This window comes from Falco biarmicus, chromosome 4 (genome assembly GCF_023638135.1).
Source record: "Falco biarmicus isolate bFalBia1 chromosome 4, bFalBia1.pri, whole genome shotgun sequence".
Taxonomy (NCBI): domain Eukaryota; kingdom Metazoa; phylum Chordata; class Aves; order Falconiformes; family Falconidae; genus Falco; species Falco biarmicus.
Genome location: NC_079291.1, coordinates 42,323,510 through 42,348,321, shown reverse-complemented (window position 1 = coordinate 42,348,321; position 24,812 = coordinate 42,323,510). Strand labels below are relative to the sequence as shown.

The 24,812-nt window shown below is 34.4% G+C and overlaps 1 protein-coding gene across 1 annotated transcript in view; it reads left to right on the top strand.

Moving 5' to 3' along the window:
* DNAJC1 (DnaJ heat shock protein family (Hsp40) member C1) overlaps window positions 1-24,812 on the top strand; it is a 113,413-nt gene that overhangs the window by 33,426 nt on the left and 55,175 nt on the right. Inside the window, exons 2-6 of the mRNA XM_056337516.1 lie at window positions 6,536-6,637; window positions 7,416-7,462; window positions 13,943-14,108; window positions 15,005-15,102; window positions 16,155-16,248. Of these exons, the coding sequence (XP_056193491.1) occupies window positions 6,536-6,637; window positions 7,416-7,462; window positions 13,943-14,108; window positions 15,005-15,102; window positions 16,155-16,248 (507 nt within the window). The remainder of the gene's footprint in view (window positions 1-6,535; window positions 6,638-7,415; window positions 7,463-13,942; window positions 14,109-15,004; window positions 15,103-16,154; window positions 16,249-24,812) is intronic.

The window sequence follows — 24,812 nt, the reverse complement described above, 5'->3', positions numbered from 1 at the left end:
CAATGAAGGGATTGTGCCAGTTATCAGAAGCTCACAGGAATACATTGTGCTGGTTTGTATTCATTTTCATTTCATGAATTGCTTTAAAACTTAGCAACATAAAAAAGCATTAAAACATCTTTTTAGTGTTATATTTAGTTCTTACATATTTCCCTGCTGTGCTGTTATTCAGTTTAAATCAATGGAATGTTGAGACACATGGCTCGGTTTGCAGCAGAGCAGATCTCTCCTGCTGCCTGGGTATGCTTGTAGTATTCATCTGTAGAGAAGCAGCAAATTTTAGTTTAACTCATTTTACATCCTTGAAAAAGATGAGTGTCTTAGAAAAAAGTTCAATAAAAATAAAGGGTGTATTGAACAAAGGTTGTGCAGCAAGAAATTTAAACCAAAACTCAGCTGTTATCTGTTAACTATAAAAGTTCACAGATAATGCTTGGTCTTCTGGGAGATACTTGTTTTTCTTTCCTAGAGTTATATTCTTCAGGATTGCCAGCAGGTCCTTCCCACCTCTGGAATTTGCTACAAGACTGTTTCCCTCATAGATATTTTTCCAAGTGCAAACTTGGCACACTCAGGTGTACTTCTTGGAACTAATCTGGTCATGGGAGCTTAAATTAGGACCAGGTTGCAGTGGATGCATGTGAAGCAAATATGGGAGTGGTTTTTTTAATCCAGTTTGATATGGATGAAGATTCATTTATTTCCTAGCCTTGTGCTGTTGCTGCTGTTAGAGGAACAGTCACATTAGAGATGGGTATCTCTGCTTTAGGTAACAGTTGTTTTTCCTCCTAGTGCTACTGAGCAATTTTTGTGTGGTAGAAACAGCATGCAGGGTTGATTTATTTTTTACTTTTTTTTTTTTTTAAAGGGAAACTACTTTCTGAAAAGTTGTTTGAGGAAACCAGGGATGCTTGTGACTGTGCACAGAAGATGTGTTGTGACATTTAAGGCTATTGATACTGATGGTGGGAAATATTTTTATTTCAGAAGTCTTGCTTGGTTTTTTAAGGTGTTTTGTTTGCTTTTGTTTTAAAAAGGAAAGGTACAAAGTCTAGTGCGAATGCAAGCCATTGAATTATACGGTTTCGGTGGTAAAACTTTCAGAGTCAGTGTGGCCTTCAAGCAGATTGAAGAGGTATGTGTCAGCCTAGGCTGAATGAAAGTGGGGGTGAGAATGGGGTTGGAAGAAGGGTCACAGCAATATAGTTTCTGACCTAAGAATTGTCTAGAGAAGGGAAGGGTTGTGGAGCAATAGTGGTTGCTGTTCTGTCCCTATATGAGAATGAGACACTTAAAGAGGGGTCACACTGTGTTCCTTGGTGTTGCTGAAAGGATGAGCACTGTGGAGATTTAATTTTTGGCCTACAGTCATATTTATTTGGTCTCTTGCCACTTAGGGATATTAGTTTTCTGTGGACTTCACATGAAAGCAGCGAGGTAACACTGTTGCCACAATATTTAAGAGACAGCTGTAGCTTTTTTCCAGTTATCTGCCCCAGCTTCTTTTATGAATTTTTGTGGGACAGCCTGTACATCCTGCAGCTTCAAATCATGGAAGAAAAATAAGTGATTGTGAATTTACAAAGCTTGTTTTTTGTTTCTTTTTCTGTACTGTTCCTCTTCAACCTGTATACTTGATGGTTACCAAAAGGAAAGTAGTGACTTACACAATAAAATTCTGAGCAGAATATTTTGTTGAAGAAACCATATACATTTGAACTGCTCTTGAATAAAAAAAAACAAAACAAAACCCAAACCCAAACACAAGAGTTAGGTAAGTTTGACTTAGTTTGGGAAGGCTGAAAAAGGCTTTATGAAGGCCTGCCTGCACTGAGGTTATTTACAGGTATAAAGTTCACACTTTGAAACACGGGCAGTTTGTGCTCGGTACATTTGTCATTTTGGTTGCTGTATAGCTTCAGTAACACTACTGTGGAAAATCCTACAGTTACTCAGCAGCAATGCAATGAAATAGATGTACTGATGTCGTTCTCTGTTCACTCATTAACAAGTGATTGGACAAACTGCAAGTGAATAAAACGTGATTCTGTCCGTACACTTGGTCCTCTGGACCATGTGCCTTCCCATTGCTAATAAAGATAATGCCACCTATTTGAAGACATCGGCAGGCATATTTAAAACCCAAGATGAATTGAGCACATTTACTGTGTTAGAAGCAGTTGCTAAATTGTAAGTAACTAAGTCTTGTTGTATAACTGCATTGCACTCAAGGGAACAATTCAGGTTTTGAATTGTATATGTTGGTAAGTGAAAACTATGTAGACATTGATTATTTTTTCCCCTTGACCTAATCACTGTTTGCCTATGGCAATATCTGATATGCTATGTGTTCACCAAGAATTGTCTTGGGACCACGATGAGGCACTTTTTTTTTAGCTTCATTAGTAATCATAGTTGCATTAGGAATGGAAGGCAATGGAATAATACACTTGTACTGTAGTGCATCAGTTTTTTCTATTTATTGTAAATGTGGAAGTGAACTCTCTAGGTGGGAGTCTGAATTTGTATAGACGGAGGAGGACATCAGATCTGAATGTGTGCATTTTCAGAAAGAATTTAATTTCAAAGAAATGGAATGCAAATGCCTTTTTAGAATATTTTTTGTGTTGTGAAATCCTTTCTTTGTTTCTGCATATGTATTTGTAGTCGAACGATACAACTTTTCTTGGTAATACTAGAGAATATGAAAATGATGCTCAGTAAAATAAAATTTAGTAATGTGTTTTTCATTGTCTGAATTGAACATGCTGCCAAAAGTAAATGACATAAATAGTGAGAAGAATGTTTCTTCTCCCCCATCCTGGGAACCTGATGTGTGTCACTCTTTAGACAAAAAATAAAAATTCCAACAGACTACTCGGAGATGTGTTTAATTTTTGACATACTGTTGATTCCTTCAAATGGTAACTTTGTGTGCTAAAATACTTGTTCGTAGTGTTAAGAGAGAATGTGAAAAACTGTAACTTCTACCTGGAGGTCACGTAACTAGACACATGGATGCTTCTGGTTCAATAAAGTATTAGCAATTAAAAATTTCCCACATTAATACTTGCATAATTGCATGCATAAGAAGCCAAACTGTAGTTTACCCAACTTGCAGTTTGGTATTTCTGAGAACTAATTCCGGCACAAAACACCTTTTCCTCCATGGTCTTGTCTACTAGGCACATTTTTTCCAGCTACGTGGCTGACAGTTGAGCAGTTTTAATTTTAGCTTAAAGCATTCATTTTGCATTATCTTTTATTGTAAGTGTTTATATTATGCTTTGTGTTTTCAAAATATATGTGATGGAGTATTGCCTTTTTTCCTCCTGAATGGCAGTGACTTACATGAAAATGGACTTAGATGCTGTGGGTGGAAGCATGTGCTGTTGCAGTGAGAGTAGTTCTCAACTTGTAAGATCTGTTAAGTGGAAATGGGAAGTAAGGTGGGACAGTATTGCCTTGAAAATGACAGCAAGAAATAAGGTGATGCTTTTGATGTTTGTATCCACATGAGGGAGACTGTGTGACAGGCTTGTTTCCTTTAATTGGTGGCAAAACTTGCCAACCTGAAGCACACTGTTGGAGAATCACTGAATGCACTAGCTGTCTATAACATTACCAGCTCCTTCTGCTATTAACTTTTATGCATATACAGATTTTATTTTTCCTTCCTTAGATGTAACTTGAGATTTCTGAACTGTAAATGAAGCCACCCAACACGTCTTCTGAGCATTTTCTTTAAACAAAACCTTAAAGTGGTCATGGCTTTCTTTCCCTGATCTTGGGACTTCTACCCTAATATGTAAAATAGTATCTTAGTCTGTAGAAAACACTGACTCTTAACTCAGTGTTTTGTTGCCCAGCCTTCATGAAAATATTACTGCAGGTGACCATCAAGAGTCAATTAGCTATAAATGAAAGTCTCAGAATAGCAGACTTCAGTATGGTATGTATTTCTTCATTAGTTTGAAAATAATTGTTCCGTGTAGCTTAATTAGGGCCATATACTGCTAGGAGTTTCTGTAGTGATGAGAGCTTTTTCTGAAAAACCAACCACTTGTTTTTCAGGGCAGCTCGTAGAGGATCTAGAACCTTGCCTGAAGGTGCCCAACATTACCCATAGGTAGCATTAATTAGCAAAACGTTCAGAATGTATGTTTTCCTGTGTTGTGTTTGACAGTATTGTAAAGAATCAGCAGGCAGACTTACTGTTGCTTTAGAAATTTATACGGACCAGTTGTAATTAAATCACAGCAACATCCCATATTTAATTACTTAGTGGTATTATTGACCCCCTTTCAGCCTTTTAGGAGCTTAATTATGATTAGCTGATATGTTCACAAAGATCACTTCCATGGTTTAGCTAAAAACATGGCCAGAAAACTATATCCTGATTTTTATGTGCTATAGTAGTGTTAAAATATTATATTTTGTTTTGAAGACAAGCCCATATTGTTTTTGAAATGGCTGACTGGGTTGGTAGATGAGGTGAAACAAAACAATGTCTAAATTATATCTGGTAACTAAGACAAACAGTCTGTTTTTGTAAATTTATATTTTTTTTTTGTTTCAACTTCTCAAGGTGAAGCAACACAAATATTTAAGCAACTTTATTCTTTCAGAGTTGACTTGAGATCTGTTGCTTTGCTTAAGCATGAAACTTAAGATAAACTACCTTTTGTCCTGATCTTTTACACAAATAATCATGCTGCTCCCAAATAAAACTAAAGTTTAAATTGTTTGGATACAACTGAAAACACTCTTTTGGTTTGTTTGTTTGAAGTCATTGGAAGAATACTGTGAGAATACTCTTTAATATGCTTTCATCAGATTTTTAACGGTTTATTAGGAGTGTTCCAGAAATAATACAAGCACATCTAAATGTGTAGTAGAAAAGGAATAAGCTGTGGTTTATCCTAAGTACATGTTCCAGACATACTAATTTCTTGAGGTTATCATGTTCTTAGTCCCTAATTTTTAAAAGATTTATTTGTGCTACCTCTTCACAATTATTTCATGTAATTCTGTTAAATCTGCATCTCAAGAATTTAAAGTTTCTTTGTGCTTAGGATAAATATTTAGTCACTGTCTCTTCCTTCCCCTTAACCAAGAGTTAAAAGTAAACCTATAAAACAATGGCAGTATGAAACAACTCACTGGCAGTAATCTAACTGGAAGCAAGCTGGTGCTTAATCAGAGGAATTCTGCTTTGGTGTGCACATGCCTTAGAAGTAGCTGTTGGAAAAATTAAAAATTAAAGGAGAAATCTTCCTGTGAGTAATAAAAGCACTGTCCTTTGGCAGACAAGAGACTATGGAAACTTTGGTCTTGCATTAGGGGATAATACCAGCTTCTTTAAAATATACTTTTAAAGCAGAATTTTCTCAATTTCTGCATTCCCTCCTGTTTTATTCTTTTCCCCTTCTCCTCCTTCAGTCTTTCTCTAATATTCACTCCTGTCCCAAACTTGTATACAGTATTATTATAGCCTCATGTTATAAAATTGAAAATTTTAAAATGAAAATAATGATTTGTAATAAAAAGCCTGACAGACTAATTACAGTATTGCATTATTATCTTATTTCTGCTCTGTTCCTCTCACAGCTATTTTGGATCTGGGGTTTGGTGTTTTTTAATCCCTATTGACACCATAATTTTGTGAGAGAGCATATACTGGGGAACGATTATATAAAATCAAGAAATAAAAACGGTCAGATAACCAGTTGATTTCTAAAATGTTGCCTTGGACATGCTAGTAATAGAATGCAAATAGTTCTGTTTAAATGTGATGCTTTGTGGATCTTTTGGTGAGTGTAACACGCATGTACTATATGATACAACTCTTGAAATCTTCCATTTCTGGATATCATTATAGCATGTACTAAATAGCAGTCATTAATTCAGAAATTTGTGCATTGTGCAGCTAAATTGGTACATCATTGATGCATTTTACTTCTGAGTTTTATTTTTTCTCCCAAAATGTGTGCAATTCTTATAATGATTAAGGTATAGATTGATGTCAGTGCTACAGTATAGCTTCAAGAGTGCAATTTGAAGCTACTTTAGAAAAATACAATCCTTTAGACATGGTGAAGCTGCAGTTGAATGGAAGTCCTATTAGTGGTGAATTTCATGTAAATATTAATAAGGGAAGAGTTCATAGCAAATCCTGAGTTTGGGAAATTGAGCATGATAATTTGCTGAAATTATGTCTGTCTTAAAGATATGCAGGTGCAATAATTTTCAGTTTTTATTTGAACTTTTAAATGGTGCAGAAGGTACACGGGTTAGTTTTTGAGCAAAAAAGTGTGTGGAAGTTCTGGCAAATACCGTTGTAAGGAAGGAAGGTAAAATGAAAGATGAATTGGACTGAAAGACTGTTCAGTTATTTAGGATAGGCTAGTTGCATGGTTTTGTTGTTAGAAGTCTCAAATTATGTTGTCTTAGTTTCTGCACATGGCTGGCTGTCTTCACATCTTAAGGTTCTGGGAATTAGTTTCTGACAGTTTGCTTTGGTTGCCTTTTTCAGGATGCTTCATCTGCAGACATTCGGAAAGCGTATCGAAAGCTTTCACTGATTTTACACCCAGACAAGAATAAAGATGAAAATGCAGAAACGCAGTTTAGGCAAGTAAGTGCAATGTGTGGCAATAAAAGTTTCCAGGGAAAATAGAATTGGAATTTTTTATGATGATGTTACTTTAGTAAGTGCAGTGGTACACCTTTGAAATTACTTCAGTTGAACATTGACTTGTATTTTTCTGGATGTATCTAGGTTAAAAACAAGTACACTTTTTTTCCGAATTACCTTGTTGAATTAACTCTGATTTAGTATTTATTGGTATATTAAAAATAATATGAAAAAAAATACTTTTTAGGAGGAAAATGTGTTTTACACTTTATGTAAGACTTTATAAATAGTATTTTCAAAAGTAGTAGGGAAAACCTCTAATTAGTTCCCCATGCAAGTCATATATAGGCATAATTTAATTAAAATTTATTTCAGTTTTTTAATTTGCACCTTTTGAATCTTTACGGAGTGAAACCACAAGTCTATTGTAATTAGCTCTACCGTTGAAAATATACTTCTGGGGACTAAATATAGGCTATTTAAATTAAGTAAGATCTTTAGGATGAAACAAATGATACCTTTTATTTGTAAGGTGTAATTGAGACAAGACTCTGTTTGACAGATACGAAGAGGGGAAAAAGTCTTTTGTAGGAGTTGCTTGTTTGTATATTTGACGCTGTAATGAATATGTCACTTTCTTTTGCATTTTGAGTTTGCTTCTTAGTGTTGTAGGGGGAAAGTGAAAACTAGCAAAGGTCATTAGCTGGCAAATGTAAAATATGATACTTTATAAACTCAATCTTAAAGTCCTTCGGGTTTTTTTCTGTTTTTGTTTTAGTTGGTGGCCATCTATGAGGTTTTAAAGGATGAAGAAAGGAGGCAGAGGTGAGTTAATTTGCACAGGTTCTTAAATAAAGTATTCATGCCAGTGATATATTGAAGTCTTATTTGACTTAATTGTAACTCTTCAGATAATTTTTTGTCATGTAAGTTTGTAATTCCTATGCAGCTGTTAATCAAATATTGTATGTGGGGGAAGCTGGTGTGTATTGCTGTGTGATACACTTTTTTCTCCTTTAAAACTAGTATTTGAAAGACTTTAAAAGGTAGTTGTTACATTGAGCAATTTTTTAAGCACTTAACAATTATCACTTTGAGTTTTATTAAAGCTGTGGTTGAAAATACAGGCCAGTGATTCAACTGTCAGCCGTATCTCTATCAATAAAAGGTTTGTTGCATGATATTTAGGGATTATTTCCAGTGTATGTTGTCTTTAACATTGTTTTCTGTTGCTTAGTTCATTGCTGCTTCTTTCTGATGTATTATCTAGAATACTGTAAACTCTAATATATACAAAGCATAATTTTTTAAATAAATGATAGTTGTCCCTGCTGCTTCAGGGGCAAGTCCACCAATACCTGAAGAGGGATAGTATTAAGAACTGAAAACGTGAGGCTAATCTGCTTTCTGGAAGACTTATTCTGAATTTTTTTTTTTCCTTTTAAGCAGATGACCATTTAAACTAATGAAAACTAATGTCCCAGAATGCTGGGACATTGAAAGTTTTGTTTTTGGGTTGGAGTTTTAGTAAATCAACTTTCAGCTTACAAGTCTTTAAACAGGGCTTTACAAGACATTTCTTGAAGGGTTTTTGGCTTTGTAGATGTCTTGGCAAGAGTCCAGGTTTTGTAGTATAGATTATCTACTTTTTGATAATCCTCTCTTGAAGTGTCATGAAAATTTACCTCATAGAAGTACTTCTGGAAATTTGTATTTTTTTTGTTTCACCTCTCACAAGAGAATTTCATTGTGAAGTTCTACTCAAGGAAAGTTGTTTTTTGTTTGTTTGTTTGTTTTTTTAAAGTTAAATACTTTCAGACCACTTCAATTGAGCTATCCACAAAATTTTCCCACCTTTTTGTTTATAACATTGTTTACATATACTTTGTGATGTTGCCTCTCTGGAATTTAGTTCCAGCATGGAACTTCTAGGAATTTCTTTACAGCTGTAACAGCAGCTTTTTGCATGGAACTGTGATGCAGTAGCTTGTAAAAAACCCTGTATTTTTAAGCTTTGTATACATTACAAATGTGACTAACTTACCCAAGTTCTTTGTGAGAATACTGTTAATGCAGTACAGTGATTACAAATGAGAAGTTAAAGCAGCAGTAGATTGTTGAAGCTTAGATTGATTTAATTGTCAATAGCTTATTTGGTACAGAGACAATGTATTTTTCTTGCACAGTGTGGACGTATGGTTGATATTGCTTCTATAGTTGATTAAATATAAATGTAGAGGTTTAAATAGTGTTTACCTTCAGATAATTTTCTGGTAGTAACATGCAGAGTTTAGAAATAACACGTAGAGTAGCAGAGCTATATGGTCTCATTGCTTTGAGAAAACCTTTATCAATCATATTTATTACACAGTCTAATGATAAACTGTCAGCTGAGCTTGTAAGTAGAGTGTGATCTGTCCTGTATCCTGTAAGGCATTGTTGTAGCATGTCCGTAAAACAAGTCCTAAGTAAGTGTGCTAGGAGTTGCTCGCCCTGTAATATTGTTTCTACTGTAAAGGACTCATGGATTTCTTGCAGCTGTACAGCAAAGGAAAGGTGAGAGTTGTTGCTTTTTGGGACCTTCCTACTTCAGATGTTGGTGTTTGACTATGCATTTTGTGAGGTGATGGTCCTAGTGGAAGAGGCTCAAAGTTTACTGTCATGCCTGTGCACTAAGTCTCTCAGGGCTTATCAACTCAGGTTTATCCTGATCCCAGAGACACTTATGTGGGCCTGTCCTAACTTGGGCTTTCTGCCAGAGTTTGTAGTTGTTTGGTTTTTTTCTTTTCCGTTGTCAGTGTGGTAGTTTTTAGTGCTGAAGTAACTCAAAGACCTGATGGGATGAGAGGCAAATTAGTTCCATTTCTTACAAATTAGTAAGTGAGGAATTCTGGCAGTTCAGCTGGGAACCCCTTTACAACTGGACAAATGGTTTGGGGCATGGTGTTACACCACCTCAAGAAGAGTGAGCTGCAGCCTTGTGCTTCTGTACAGTGAAGGCAGCCATACCTGCCTGCCTCTTACTGTTCATCTCAGAAGTGGTGTAATCCAGCATTGGTGCTGGTGTCCATACAGAGAGTGGAACCAGTAAAGGCAGGAATAAGGTCCTCTGCACTGTATGACTGATAAACTAACTTTGAAACTATAAAACTGGGTCTGATTACACCCTTCCTCCAAGGCTTGGTGGTTGTCAGAGGGGTGTGTGTGTGTACAGAAACAGCATTCTAAAAAGGCAGGTCTGTTGGCCAGCTATATGTGATTATTTTTCTGAAACATTTCTATTTTTATATTTACCAGTGAATTTTTACTTTATCTGATGGCAGAAGCCTTTCTTAAAATACCACGGTTCCTCTACTGACAATTATAATAAAGAGCTTTATAATTCAAATGTGGTTTGTTTTTTTGAGAAAGTTGTATACTTATTGTGAATATACTAATTTTGTTAGTAGTACTACAGAATACAGTAATGTTACTTTTAGTACTTTCTCTTATGCACTTTGATACATAACTAAAACATTCTAATACTGTAACATTAAACATACATGCAGCATTGTTTAATATCAAATTAAACATACATGCAGCAGATCATAATACTTTCTATTTCGTATCCACACTGCAGAGCATGTGAAATTCTGCAGGAAGGTTTATCTATAAGACATATGTAGAGACAAGTGCATTTCCTGGAATATGCTTTACTTTAGGGCATTGGTTGGTAAATCAACTTGAAGATCATAAATTTTATTAGCCTTTACTTTTTTCATAAATTAAAAATAATCAGATAGTTTTACACACTTGTAATTAGGCAAAAATCTTATATTTGAATTTCATTGTTTGTTACCATTTTAAGGAGCTTTTTTTTACCTACCAGGCCTATCCTCTGTAACAATGTGGGCTTGATTACAGGAAGCATTTGTAAAGGAATCAAGATATACTTGTTTAGAGCAAGAAAGGTGTTTATCTTAGCTCTCATTATAATTAAATGTCTGTATTCATAGGTATAAATTGTTCTGGCTGATGTTTCACTGAATGTCTTTGACAGCTTGAGGAAAAAAGGCCACCAAAATAAAAAAGTGCCAGTGCAGTCTTCCTGTAGTTCAGAATAGATCTCATTAATTCAAGGTTATAGAATATAAACTATATCAGATTTCTGAAATAATCTGAAATATGAAATGCAGTGGCTCTCTTTAAAGGGAAAAGTAAATTATAATTATATTAAAATAGATGATACTGTAATTAGCTACTACAGTTAATGAATTCTTTTTTCTTGCAATGTAATTGATTCTACAAAGAGCTCTAGAAACTATTCCATGAAACTTTACAGATGAATGAAATTTTAATAATCTTGCAATTGGTTACTTGTTAGTACAAGACTAACAAGTCTTCTGTAGAATCCTGAGTTTTAAAATAAAGATTCAATTTAAGTTACAAATGGGGATTTTTTTGCTGCTGTTTTGGTCTTTTTGTTTCTGTACTGGTGCTTTGGGGTTTTCGTAGCTTGCTGACTACTACATTTCAGAGACAACTGGCAGAATACTCATGTCAGAGATTTGCTGCATTCTGTGTACATATGTCTGCAGAGAAAAATACTACAGAGTTTTTTTCCTTTTCATTGTGGTTTTTTTTATGCTTACATAGAGTAAAAATTAATATCGTTTGCCAAAAGAAGAATGATTTGTAATTAAATTTTGAACATAGTTCTTGATGCAGATGGACTAACTATATTTCATAGTTAATACAGGTTTCTATAAAGAAATTCTTTAATGAGAAACTTGCTTTTAATTAAACCACATACTAAATTTAGAAGTCAAGATTTAAAAATTAATAGAAACTTCTGAATTTCAGTAGGATCATTTTCCAGTTGAAAATCTAAAAAACACTGATATCTTTATTTTTCAAATGCAGAGCTTAATTACTATTGAAAGCAGTGATTTATCTTTTAACAGTATATATTCTAAAAAGTAGGTTATAATAGAAGCTATCTTCCCTTAAAATGGCCAGTCGTGTGAGCCATAATGCTCATTGATAGTAAAATCAATAGAGCATTGATTCTGAGACTTAATCCTTGGAGACTGTTGTTCAGAACAGCGGACATAGCCTAGTAAATACAGAGTGCTGTTTAAAGTGTTTAATGCAAGAGACTCTGCTGTCTTAATTTATTTTTTCTTAACAGATAATTTATAATAGAACATGGTTGCCAAATGTTGGTTTGCAATCTTGTTTTACGTATTGCTATATTGTTACCATTAGCATATATGGACCTTATTTAGTCAGTAGCCACGTTTTCAGTACATCAATTAACAAGTCTTAGAGTATAAGAAAGGCAAATGCTTAATAGATTTATAGTAGAATTAATAAAAATTCTTTCTTGATTCTACATGTATTTCTCTGAAGCTTTCAAAGGAAGGGCATCTCTTGTGAAGTCTTGTTAACAAACCTGATTTGTTTTAAAAATGGTTTTGTTTCTAAAAATGTTTTCTTGTATTTTAACAATAAAATGTTTAGCAAATGCATTATTATTTTTTAAATGCTAAAATTTCTACTTAAACAAAAAGCTAGGTAGAAGTTTTAGTTTTGAAATAACATCCTAAGCAATTTTTCTGAACAGAGTTTGTGTAAGGCATTGGTAGTGAATTCGTTCTGACCTACTGGGAAAAGAAAAAAGTTATTACTTCAAATTTTACAATAATGGATATTAATCTTAGTATTATCATGATTGTGATGGAAGATAGAATTTTGCAATAGGAATTTTACTTCTGGTAGCATTCAGAACACTGCAGAATCCTGAGGTGTTAAATCTTTTGCCTAGAAATAACAGTACCAACCTGAACAAATGTATCAGGTCAGCTTTTCTAGATATGCTGAATTAGAATAGATTTTTTTTTTAATTGAAAACTATTGCTGCTTTTTCTGCTTAAAAAAATGAATTTGATGGTGGAAATTTTTTTTTAGTACATCTCCAAGGTATCAATTTAATAACTATCAAAGTAGCTAGTGCAGTTGTTGCATTTAAATTGATTTACATGTCAAGACTGGCAGTTTAGCAGCTGCGCTATTATTCCTGGATCGGTCAATTTACTTGAGAAAAACCTACTACTGAGTTCTACTGACCTGCATGACAATATAGGCCCTATTTCTATTCCTGTAATTAGGCCTGCGACTAACTCAGAATATTTTTAATTAAAATATTTTGGTCAATGTGTTGCACCAAATTAGGCCTTTCAGTGCAGATTTAATTCTGGAAATGGTGTGATTAGAATATGTAATGAGTTGTGTTCAATTTAAGATTAACAGGTTGTGAGTCTTGAACATACAGGTTTTTGAGTTTACTGCCGAGATTTGTGTTTGAAACTTTACTCTGAAAAGTTAACGAATAGAAAAATCTGTTTGGCATATCTGTGGTTTGTTTATTTTTAAATTGATGAGAATGTACTGCAAATAAGACTCCAGAAACACTAAGATGTATCAAGACATTTTTGTGAAGAAAAACTGGCAAATTGTCATAAAATGGTTTCTGTACAGTCAGCAGTGGTAGTAAAATGAAACAGTTTTAAAATAGATTGATTTCGGAGACAGCTTTTCAAATAGAAAATCAAAATCATCTAGCTGTAGTGAACTTTGTTTTCTAACATAAAAATTAAGCCTTTAACTTAAATTCATGTCTGACACAGAATGGATGTTAAGTCTGGCACCATTTTTACCTAACGGATATTGTGCTACAAAAGGACAAAACAACAGCAAAGATACCTCTCCCCTCCCCCCCACAACTGTGCTTTTAATTTGTAATAGAAAAAAAGATTTCTAGTGTTTGAGACTTTGTTCTTTGTTGGTTATGTACTTCTACCATGGATACCTGCCCACTGATTATTCAGCAGGTAGACAACATCTGCATTTGTAGAAGTCTGTTATTTCAGAAGTGAATGAACTGGGGTGTGTGTGTGTGTGTGGGAGTTGTTGCAAGAACAATCAAATTAGTCTTTTTTTTTTTTCTTTTTTTTTTTTTCTTCTCCTTTCTTTTCTTTTTTTTCCTCCAAAAGACTAGATATGTTTCCCTAGTGTTTGGTTCTGGATCCTGTTTGTTTCCAGATGCAAGCCTAGCAGCTGACAAAACAAGGCATTGCTCTATTAAAAAAAAAAGGGGGGGGGGAAGGGGGAGTGATAAAAAAAAAAAATTACTAAATGATCTTTTGTGTGTGTGTGTTACTCAAGTGGGCTGTAGATTATAATTTGTTTTGTTTTTATAATTGGATGGTTTGGCTTACTTCATTTTTAGCTCTCCATGAAAGCCTGTTGTATTCGCTACTGTAGGTATGATGATATTCTGATCAATGGACTACCAGATTGGCGACAGCCTGTGTTCTACTACCGGCGGGTGAGAAAAATGAGCAATGCTGAGCTGGCATTACTCTTGTTCATTATACTCACAGTGGGTCATTATGCTGTGGTTTGGTCAATCTACCTGGAAAAACAGCTGGTAAGTATTGGTGATAAATCAAACTCGTTTCAATTATTAGTATTGAATTTCCTGCAGAATTTTGCATATAATAGGGACCTCTACCACTTCCCCTGTTTCGAATTTGATTTTTTCATATTTTAAAAGGATTATATTTTAAAAGATGATAACTATAGAATAAGATATTCAACATACCAGAAATAGTAATCTTAAAAACTACTTAAAATTTCTAAAATTCGTCATAAAGAGCAGGAGATAGTTCTTTTGGTTTTTAACTGAAAGGAAGAAGAGGAATAAAACCTCTTGTCTATTGATGCAGAATCATATGCTACTATAGTCATGTCTACGGTTTTCCTAAATGTTGTTTAAAAATAATCAAGTTTTATTCATTTAAAAGTCATACTTGATTTGCCTTTGTTCTTAGTGAAATGCTTTTTTTGTTTGGGGTTTTTGTTAACAGGATAGGCATTGATAAGTAGTATAAACCACATTTTTTTGATTATTTTTTATCATACAAAAATCTATTGCACTTAGTAGACTAGAAAAAAAACTAAGCATAACTTAAAAAAATATTCATACATTAGCATCTATTTACTTTTTTTATTTTCCACTGCATTATTGAAGTTGATGAATGAGAAAGGAGGCAAGTTGAATGCTTTCCTCCTCTTAGAAAACTTTGATTGCTATGGAGATACACATGAGTGACAGAACTGGACTTCATGTGTGTTTAAAGACTGGATACCATGGCAACAGTTATTGTTAAGATAGATCATTTTACTTAATCATGTAGGACCCCTAGATGCATTTGCATAAATGCTACTCTACTGTTTACCCTTCACAGAAGAGTCCCAGTAACATTTGTGGTTTACATGTTAATGATAACCTGTAACTGTAGTTGGTTTTTTTTCTACATCAAGGATGAACTGCTTAGCAGAAAAAAGAGGGAGAAGAAGAAAAAAACAGGTGGCAGGAGTACAGATGAAGCCAAACTTGCTGCTCTAGACAAAAATGAAAGGTGGGAAGGAACTCTTAATTTTCTGCATTTTAAAACATTTTATCAGCTAGTGGTTTAGTTCTAATATTTTCTCCTTGCAGCTTTGAAATATTTTATGAGCAAAAAACCTGTCTTTGTAGTAACAGCCATTGCTGATATAAAGTGTGCCAATGTAGATGTGTTTTCAGATTTTGATTTGTAAATGTGTTATTTATTCAGCATATCAACAATAATTGAAAGATAAAAGGCTGAATTGATCGTATCTGGCTTACAGAAGGGTATTGTTTCTACAAGTTGGTTTTAGAAGATTTTACAACTTCTTTTATCTTTGAAGATTTTTGCCTTTGATTACAATTAACAAATTTCAGTTTATTTAAGCTTTAGTTTAATACCATACCAAGCAAGGAATTTTCATGGGGTTTTAATGCTTGTCTGATTTGATGCTTTTTATCTGATTAACTTAAAAACAAGTGTGTTGGTAAAGGCTTCTACCACCATTGTTTGTGAAGAAACACATAGGGTAACAGTGACTTTCAGGACACTCCAAAAGATACCACCATTTCTTCTATTGATTCATAGAAAGAAATAAAGGGTTTAAATAGTTCACACAGTAGGGGCATGAACTGGATCAATGCAGGATGGAGATCAGAGACCATTCTGCCTGTCGTCTTTCCTGATGACATCGGTGAGTAATGCTCCAGTGAACTGCAGATGACATTAATTTTTGAGTATTGTTTTGTTTATGCTGCAGTCTTTATATCTGGTTGTCAGCACTTGTGAACTCTTGGTTGAGGCTTGGCTTCTGTTTTTTTTTTGAAACCGAAGTGATTATGTGGCTTACAATTTTATTTTCTTCAAGAAAAGCCCTTTTTAAGAGATTAAAATACAGGGATGATTAGAAGTTAGCTGTTACATGTTTTGAATTCAATATTGAAAAGGTTTCTTTAATATTATGCAGTTACACAGTTTTATAGGAGTTGACAAGTGCTAATCATCTTAAAGGATAATGGGAAAGTTCTAACTTTGAGGTTGTGTGACAGTAATGAAAAACTTACCATTTTATTTGACTGCAGAGTACTGGACAAACCACAGTGGCATGACTTACTTCCATGCAAGCTGGGAATATGGTTCTGTCTCACTGTGAAAGCTTTACCTCAGCTATTCCAGGTAATAGTATTGATTTTAAGTTTTATTACTTTATTTTTCTTTATGGTGTTCTTACATATGATATCAGATATGTAGCACTTGTTCTTAAGAATTTTTTGCTAAAATTTTTGGAGGCAAATTTAATACCATAAATTTGTAAAAATATGAATCTTTTAAATTAATATTAATCTTAATGTGCTAGGGAATTCAGTAGCAGTTCCAGTTAGGCAAAAACTAGAAGAAAAAATTATGGAAGAGGGGTGATACATATTCATCTAATTAGAATAGCAATGTCTTTTAAGCGATATGTTAACAAAAGTATTTTTATCGCAAATAGGCAAATGCTGTACTTTCATAAAAAATATTAATGTCATTTAAATTTGAGGAAACAGTGAAATTACTTTTTCTGATTAAGTGAGCTTTTTTGAAGTTACTTGGTAATGACATAAATTGATACCTGAAATTACTAAGGTAAAGTAACAAATCATAACCATGCCTTTAAGTGTGGCAGACTTGCCCACAGTTGTGTTTTTTAAATCTGATTCTATAAACTGGAAAATGTAGCTGATATTCAGCCAGTGTAAGTATTGACAGATCAGTTACCACAATAACTTTTTTAATATCACTTGCTCTTTCTTTTCATTTCCCTTGAATACACTCATTTGTTTTTAATACCCTTGTCACTGCTAATGGATATGGATGAGGGAATGAAAGGTGGGTTTTACTTTGGTTTACAGAAATACTAGTATTAATTCTGACATGTAAATAGCATCACTGTTCAGTTTCTTGTCTTGTGTTCAAGCTGGAAAAAGACATAATTCATAAATTCCTAAACTGTTTATTGCGTTTATAAGTTTTACTAAAGTCTGGCTTTTCAGCATCTGCTTTTATAACCTTAAACTTTTCCTACAAAGAAATGCAAAAGTTAGTATCTCTTCCTCTTTTAAAAGTTTTCTCAGAACTGTGTGTCTATTTTATTAAAGAAAACTTTCTTTTTGCAAGTTTTTAAAGCAGAAATTATGGTGTTTAATTAAAATAACTGTTGTGTCCAAATTAAGCTTTGATGTTCATCCCTCATTGAGGTGAGTCAGATGGAAAAGAATTGAGTTCAGCAGTTGCTGTTGCTGCATTTTTGAAACTTCCTTCATATTTATAGTACTTTCCCTTTTGCCTTACTTGCATAATATTAAAAATACTACAGAAAGTAGTAAAATTCAGGAAGAATTATAAACTAGGATGACTTAGAATCTTTGTAAGCAGTCATTTTCTCATTTTTACAATTTTAAGACAGTATGTTAAGAAGCCGGTGTAACAGGCTTCCGATTTGCTATTCAAAAAGCAGTTCTTATGTCTGCCAGAATATGCAGAAAAGGTGAATACAACAGATACGGTGTTCTGCATTTTGTAGATGCCTAGCCAATTCCTCTTGCTGTGGTTTTTAAATCAGTTAGCTTTTTCCCCCACTACTATTAATTTATCTAGCAACTCATGGAAAATGGAACCAGGAAGCAGGGATTTGGTGGCCGGGGAAGCATGATGCAGAGGAGTTCAGAACAGAAGGGCTTTGAGCATGGGGGAAGTGATGGGGTTCTAGAGTAAATTGCCCCAAATTGCACTACTGCTTAACTCCACGTTTTATGGTGTTAAGATGACCTGCTGATTATGTAAGTTAAAATACAATAAAAATATAAGTAATCTTCAGGTAACTGAAATAAATTACTGGAGTTTATTATTTAACAATACTTGAAGTATCTACTACTTCTGAAGAGCGTAAGAGCAGCAGTGACCTCATGTTGGAGATGATTTTTGAAACAGCAGTTCAAAAGCTACCTTGTATGTGGTAGCTAGCCAGCTAAAAAGAGGCCAAAGGATGTGTCTGAGTTGTATTTAAGGTTTTAGCAAGTTCTGCCTTCAATTACTAACATAACAGCAAAAAGATAGCTGTACTTCCATGATTGTACCCTGGTAACAGAGATCCTGTTTTGATTATAAGTACTTTTCTCTTTGATAAAACACTGACATAGGCTTGAGATTTTATTTAAATGCTTTTAGTGTACGTAGAATCACTAGGGCAGCTTATCTAGAAGATAAAGACTCCAACAGATACTGAGTAGTGTTACATATGCTAGTTACACATGCAAATTATTTAACAAGGTGTTACAATGGTTGACATAAGGATGGCTGCTGCAGATTTTAGTTGTTTATTGAGTTAATCTAAATGATTTATTCAGTCATTTAAGAGCCAACAAATTATTTTCAAAGTTGGCTGTTACTCATCTGCAACTAATGCAATTGTAGATTAACTTCTAAAAATGCAATCCGTGTGTAAATGAACCCCATTTGGGACAGAAAAGGGTGAGAATTAGCAATACTTTTAATTAAATGTTGCTTCTACCACTGAGTTTTTTTCAAAGCCCTGTCAGTGAAATAGCTGAACTGCTTCCTCAAATTAAGAAAACAAAACTGCCAGCCTCTGTACACAATTTCTTCCTCAACGGAATCTATTAAAAATCCCCAAACCAACCCAAACAAAAAACAACAATAAAACCCCAGCAAACCAGCAACAACAACAAAAAAAACCCAACCAAACAAAACCCACAAGATGTCAATTTAAACTTTTTGCAAGATCTTGCTTGGATTCCTTCTACCTAGCATCCATCTCTCCCCCCATTAGTTAATGTGAATATTCTACTTAGAACAGCTCTGTCTTAGGATTCAGGTTGAGCTCCTGTCCGTGCCTGGCTCTCATTTATCCAATTGAGTGTCTTTCTTATACTTCCCTTCCTCCTTCAAAATGTCAGATTTCAGAAGGAGGCACTTAAAATAATTAAGGTGGGTCTTTACTGAAGAAAAGTGCTTTGTTTGCATGCCCTTCTGATGGCCTATGCCATTTTATCGTAGTCTACATTTTGTGTCAAGAAACTGGAAGAAAAATGGATGAGAGAAATGATTTTTTTTTTTAACTATTGACAATTGTATTTTGAGAGAGACTATGTAGGTTTTATATCCACACATGTAGTTTAGTTAAATTTGGGGGTGAAAGCAGCATCTTTAAGCTTGTTTGAAGAAGCAAAGAGAAAAGAATACATAAAATGTATCATAAATCAAATATCTGTGGTGTGAGAGAAATGTTAATTGGAATGTAAATTACACTTGACTATTACCAAGTTTAATTCTTACAATGTAGGCTCAATAAAAAGGTAGAAAAAGAATGCAAATTGTTTCTAAGGTCATTTATAGTTTACTCCTTCAGGAGAATGACCTGGAAGAAGGCTATGTATTTTAAAAAAATAAATAAAAGAAGAAGGAGAAAAAAAGAAACAGAACTCAATTAAAATGTTTATTGGAACGGAAAATAGTTCTTACAGAGAAATAAACCAGCTGAATATACTGTGCAAGAATTTCAGTTCAAATGGTGAATGTAATAGAGTAGACAGTCGTGTTAAGTATGCTTTTCGTTAGTGGGAGAACAGTCATCTATGAATCGTAGTTTATTCCCAGAACAGCTGACTAGAGTTTTTTTCTTTGGATGTGCAGACATACAACTTAAGAAAAGTGGTCTGTCTTAAAAATGTTGTTAAATATTTTTCACAAAATATTTCCTTCAGAAAACTGAAGGTAGGAGTGTTAGTGTTCCTTTCAACTACTTTTCCTCCACCTTGATGTGGTGAAGCTTAGCTATGAATGTCTGTATTTTTACACTAACTTCATTAATGCCAGTCAGCACTAGGAAATATTTTTTATTAGTGAAATTATAAGTCTGCTTTTGGCCTGACTGTAATGAAGCAGAAAGCGTTTTTGTTTGGTTCAGACAAAAACGGATTCTTGTTAAAAAAATAGTTTTCTGTTACCTTCTATCTATAATAGTGTAGGTGTAGTGCATACACCCTAGCAGTGAAGTGCTGGAAGAACTTCTGGTGGCTTGCCAATAATGAGAAGGCAGTTCAAGCTCAATATGTAATTGCACTGGGTATAACCTAGTGAGATTATCAACAAAGCTTTCAATTACAATTGAAACTTTTGTTTATAAAGACCGTAGTGTAGCGCAAAGTGAATTAAAACAAAAAGGCCAGTAATTTATTTTTATGTAGACTACCAGATGGTAATTACTGTAGCTGATTTAGTAGCCTGGAATAGATTCAAACTAGTGACCCAGAGGTGTTTAATTTCTTGGCATTTTTTCGTCAGGTTTTCTTTTAATACATGATTACATTTCAGCACCTGTTTGGAGATGGTTCAGCTTTGGCCTTAAATGGATTGGCAATGTGTTATTAAACTCAAGAGGCTTTGCCAGCAGGGCATCTCCTTTGGCAAAGTTAGCTTTTAAGCGAGATTTGATTAGGTCAGCAAACATTTATGTGGGTTGTTTTTGTTTTCACATATGACTTTATATAAAATCATCATGTGAGATATTAAAATAAAATTTATTGCATTTAATAATGTGTGCCTTAAAAGATATTTTTGAAGGTGATTACTCAAGTCAGTAAGGTTAAATATCTCCTTAATTCCCACTTTACAGGGTTTTGATGTGTTCCAACTTACTGTACAGCACCAATGTTGATATAAGTTGCAGGGAGCAAGCAGTTGCAGGACGTGTGGCACAAGTGATTGCCCATTTGCTCTGTTTCTTGCTGCTATTTTGCAGCTGCTGGGAGAACGAAAGTAGGGATGCAGCTCTTGACCCCAAGGTCAATTAGAAGCTTAGAAGCAGGTCAGAGGAGAGTAGATGGTAAAACAAGTATTCTGGGTGTATGCAAGTGAGCAAAAATAATTTATGTCTAACAGGGTGCTGTCTGAGGCTCTGGAGACAGAATGCGCTTTGCTGCATAGTAAAACGTTTAAATACAGATAAGGCACTATTTGCCTTTAATTGCCTGCTGTTCTGTGGCACCCAATTTTGTTCTGCTCCTTTAAATCACTTTATGTATGTCTGCATATCCCAGCACACGTACGTGTTAGAGGAGTGTAGCTTCGAGAGTAGCACTTGTACATAAGGTGATACTGGCTCTCAATTAGTGGTACTGTTCTGTTGTGGTATGAGGTTTCACAGGGTGTGAATGGGTCCCAAGGAGGCCTTGCAGTGTTGGCCTCAGTTCCCCCTTCTGGCTGCCTTTGTTTCACCACTGTGGATGTGGAACACGCAGCAGATGCTGCTGGTCACCCAGTGCATCCTAGGCTTGGCTACACACAGCTGGAAAGCCTGGCCACACCTGGTATTATTCCAAGGTCAGAGCATGATTTTCTGATTATAAAGGAGGAAATAATGCAATTCCTATTTATTTACTACTTTGCCTTTGAGTAAACATGTAAAAATGCCAAAGAGAAATACTGTTTAATTCTTCCTCTTTTACATTATTTCTTGGCATAACATGTTGGTAATACTAGTTTATAAACCCATCCAAAAGAGTGTTTTCACTGTGGTATAATGGCTGGCATTTTTATTGCACAGAAACAGCAAATTGAAGGTTAGATGTTGCTGTAAATTTGACTTTTTTCTCTTTGTTTTTTTTTTTTACAAATTATACAAGAACCTGTACTCAAAAGACCAAAAAATTAGTTCATGAAATTTATACAAGTATTTCTCTTAAGTCTGTAGATTGATTTAATAAGAATTAATGCACAGACAATTATTTTCAATGTACTGATTTGAAGTATGCTTGTGGGAAAGTTTCCAGTTAACTGTAAATTCTGAGGGGATGTGTTTTGTTTGTATTAGTCCCTCACCCAGAGAACTAAAATGTGAAGTTGATTCTATCACAAAATCTGTCATGAAGATTCACATATGGTCAATACAGCAAGTTTTTTCTAATGTTTGTCTTATTTCTCCTAATCTCTAGTCTTCTTGAGGTAGACCAGAAAGTCAGGAGGACTAACTGGAGAGGAGGGAAAAAGCAAACCACAAATCAAACAAACCAACAAAACCTCATCACCCTCCCCAAAATTCAAGGAGAGGGCCAGAGTGACAGAGTCTTACTCAGAACTGAAGTTTTTAGTTCCAAAATTAATACAGTTTAAATACTGTATCTGTTGATTTGAAAACAACAAACAAAACAAAACACCAAAACCCCCAACCAAACTCCCAAACAAAAACAACCTTAAAAGTCCAGTACCAAGATTATGTATTTCTGCGTAACTCAAGTCTAGCTTTGTCTTGGCAATCTCAAATTTATTGACATGAGAACTTATATAAAAGGAACTGAAATACAAGAATTTTTCAGTATTCTTGGTTCTTATTTGGGCTTAAAATATTGAAAATACATTAATTGATTGTCAATTTTTTTTCTTCCACAACACTTTTTTGAGAATTTTGATTAAATATGAGGGTATTCACAGGAACTTCCTATACTTTACAGCGGAAATATAATTTAGAAATATATAATAGCAGAATTCTGCATTTCTAATACACTTTTTTATGTTATGTTCCTTTTTAGGAAGTGTATATTTGAAATCATAGTATAATAAACCAGCATATATTAACCCTCTTGATTATTCTTTTTGCTTAACTACATGCATATTGCTGCTTTGATGGTGTAGAAAAGTAATGTATTTGTGCTGATGTTCTTTTTTTTGACAACTTCTCAAACTCTTGCAAATGAGAAAAAAGTATTTCTGATTAGGTAAGCTAGAGCTTCTAGTTAGAACAGTTCCAAGCTTTGCATTTGTGTGTCTTTTCTCTGTCCCTTTCCACCCCCAGAAGGACAAAAATGTTGCTTTTTCTTACATTTATCACGTGTTGAAGGTGAAGTGTACATCAGATAAAAATTTTTGATGTTTCACATATGTTGAGCTGTTTGGGGAAAGATCCTCTGAAAGAGAAATCGTTACTGCATCTTTGGGAAGGATCACCAGATTGGAGGAGCCTGTATCTATATTGCCAATGTTTTTAGGGCCCTAAAATTTTTGAATTGAGGCAAAATGACTGCTTAAATTTGTCACTTTGGAAAAATCTGAACATAAATCTGTTTTGAAATACTTTTACTACTGAAACTAAATAGGCTTGAAAACGAGTATTCCTCTTTAGACTGATCCTGTTGAAAACTAATGAGGAGTGAATTGAAATGTGCTTATTTGTGTTAGGGCAGAAGAAGTTTTATTTATTCAAAAACTTCCTTTTTAAACTGTTTTCCAGTGTTTTTTCATTTGAACTTACAAGGTCTTATACCCATGTAGTTTGTATCTGTGGCTAAAATCTTTGCTCAGGTACGTCTTTTAATTTCTCTTTATGACCTGTAGAGCCATTTCTTATGTTTTTGTAGGAAAGATTTGGTTTTCAAATCTTCAGAATCCATGTTGATTTTTTTTTCTTTGTTTTTGAAGCACACAAAAATGTATACATATAAATGTGCCGTCTCCCCTTTTTTGTGATTATGGTGTCAGCCGTTATAAACTGCCATTAATAAGATAAAAGAGTAATGTTGCCTTTGTTACCTGCGTATTACTCCATTTGCAGTGATAATCCATTTTATATCTGTAAAGCAACAATACTACTAAATTTCATTTATGTGCTTCTGACTAGTTTTCTTTGTTGTTCAGCTATTGTGTCTCATTTTCTTCTGAGCCACATTTCCAATTGTTCCATGATTGACGTGCTGGAGAGATTGACAGTTACCCCCTAGTGCCTGCTGTCAGGAGATCCCACAAGCAATAATGGATTTTACACCAGAATTTAGCATCAAATATTGGCTTTCAGTGTCAAATGGGTTAAATTTAAATGCTAGTTAATTGTAACCAATTTGAAATCATAGCCTTAAACAAAAGCATTTTTTGGATGTCAATATGTCTGTGTCCTGTGTATGCCAGGCAACCCAAATATCTCAAACTTACAGCAGAAGTTAACCATTACATTTATGGCTGTTTCTGCTTCTTAACAATGCAAATGGTCCAAAACTGGAGAGTACAAGAGAAGTTTCCGTAAGTGATAGGGAATTCATATTTCAGGTAAACCAAGAAGACAACCACTGCTGATCCTAATTTTGTAATTCAGTGTTTTAACATAGGAACTGAGTATGGTTCCTGAAAGTCTTCGTATCTGCTGTTAATGATAGTCCTCCTGTACCACCTACACATGGGTTTTTTTAGCCCCAATTCTAATAAACCCACCAAAACTCCTTTTTCCCCATCTGTAAAACCAAAACTGTAAGCATGTGAGATGCCCTCATCTGTTATGTTCCAGCAGCAAAAAGTTATGTCAGGTTTTCAAATTCTGTGCACAGTGATCTGTGTAAACCTGGCAGAGCAGTGTAACTTCCCATTTCCCATACCCAAATGTAAAGACAAATAGAGAGCAAGAAGAGGTATTTTGGAAGGAGATGAAACCTTACTGGTCTTTTCTGGGAATTTGTGAGAGTTGTTCTTCAGGCATGCTGACTTGTATTGGTGAGACATCTCCACAACACTATGAAGTTCTGCTCAGAGCTGGATTTTGATTCTGTCCTGTGTTTTCCCACTGCCCTCAAGTATCTTTGAAGGGGTAGATGTCAGTGTAACACAAAGAACTGTTGTGTCATGGTATCTTTTCAGGAAGCAATGGGTTTAGATGACCTCTATCATTAGAGGTGGCAATAATGACTAATTAACTCAGTTTT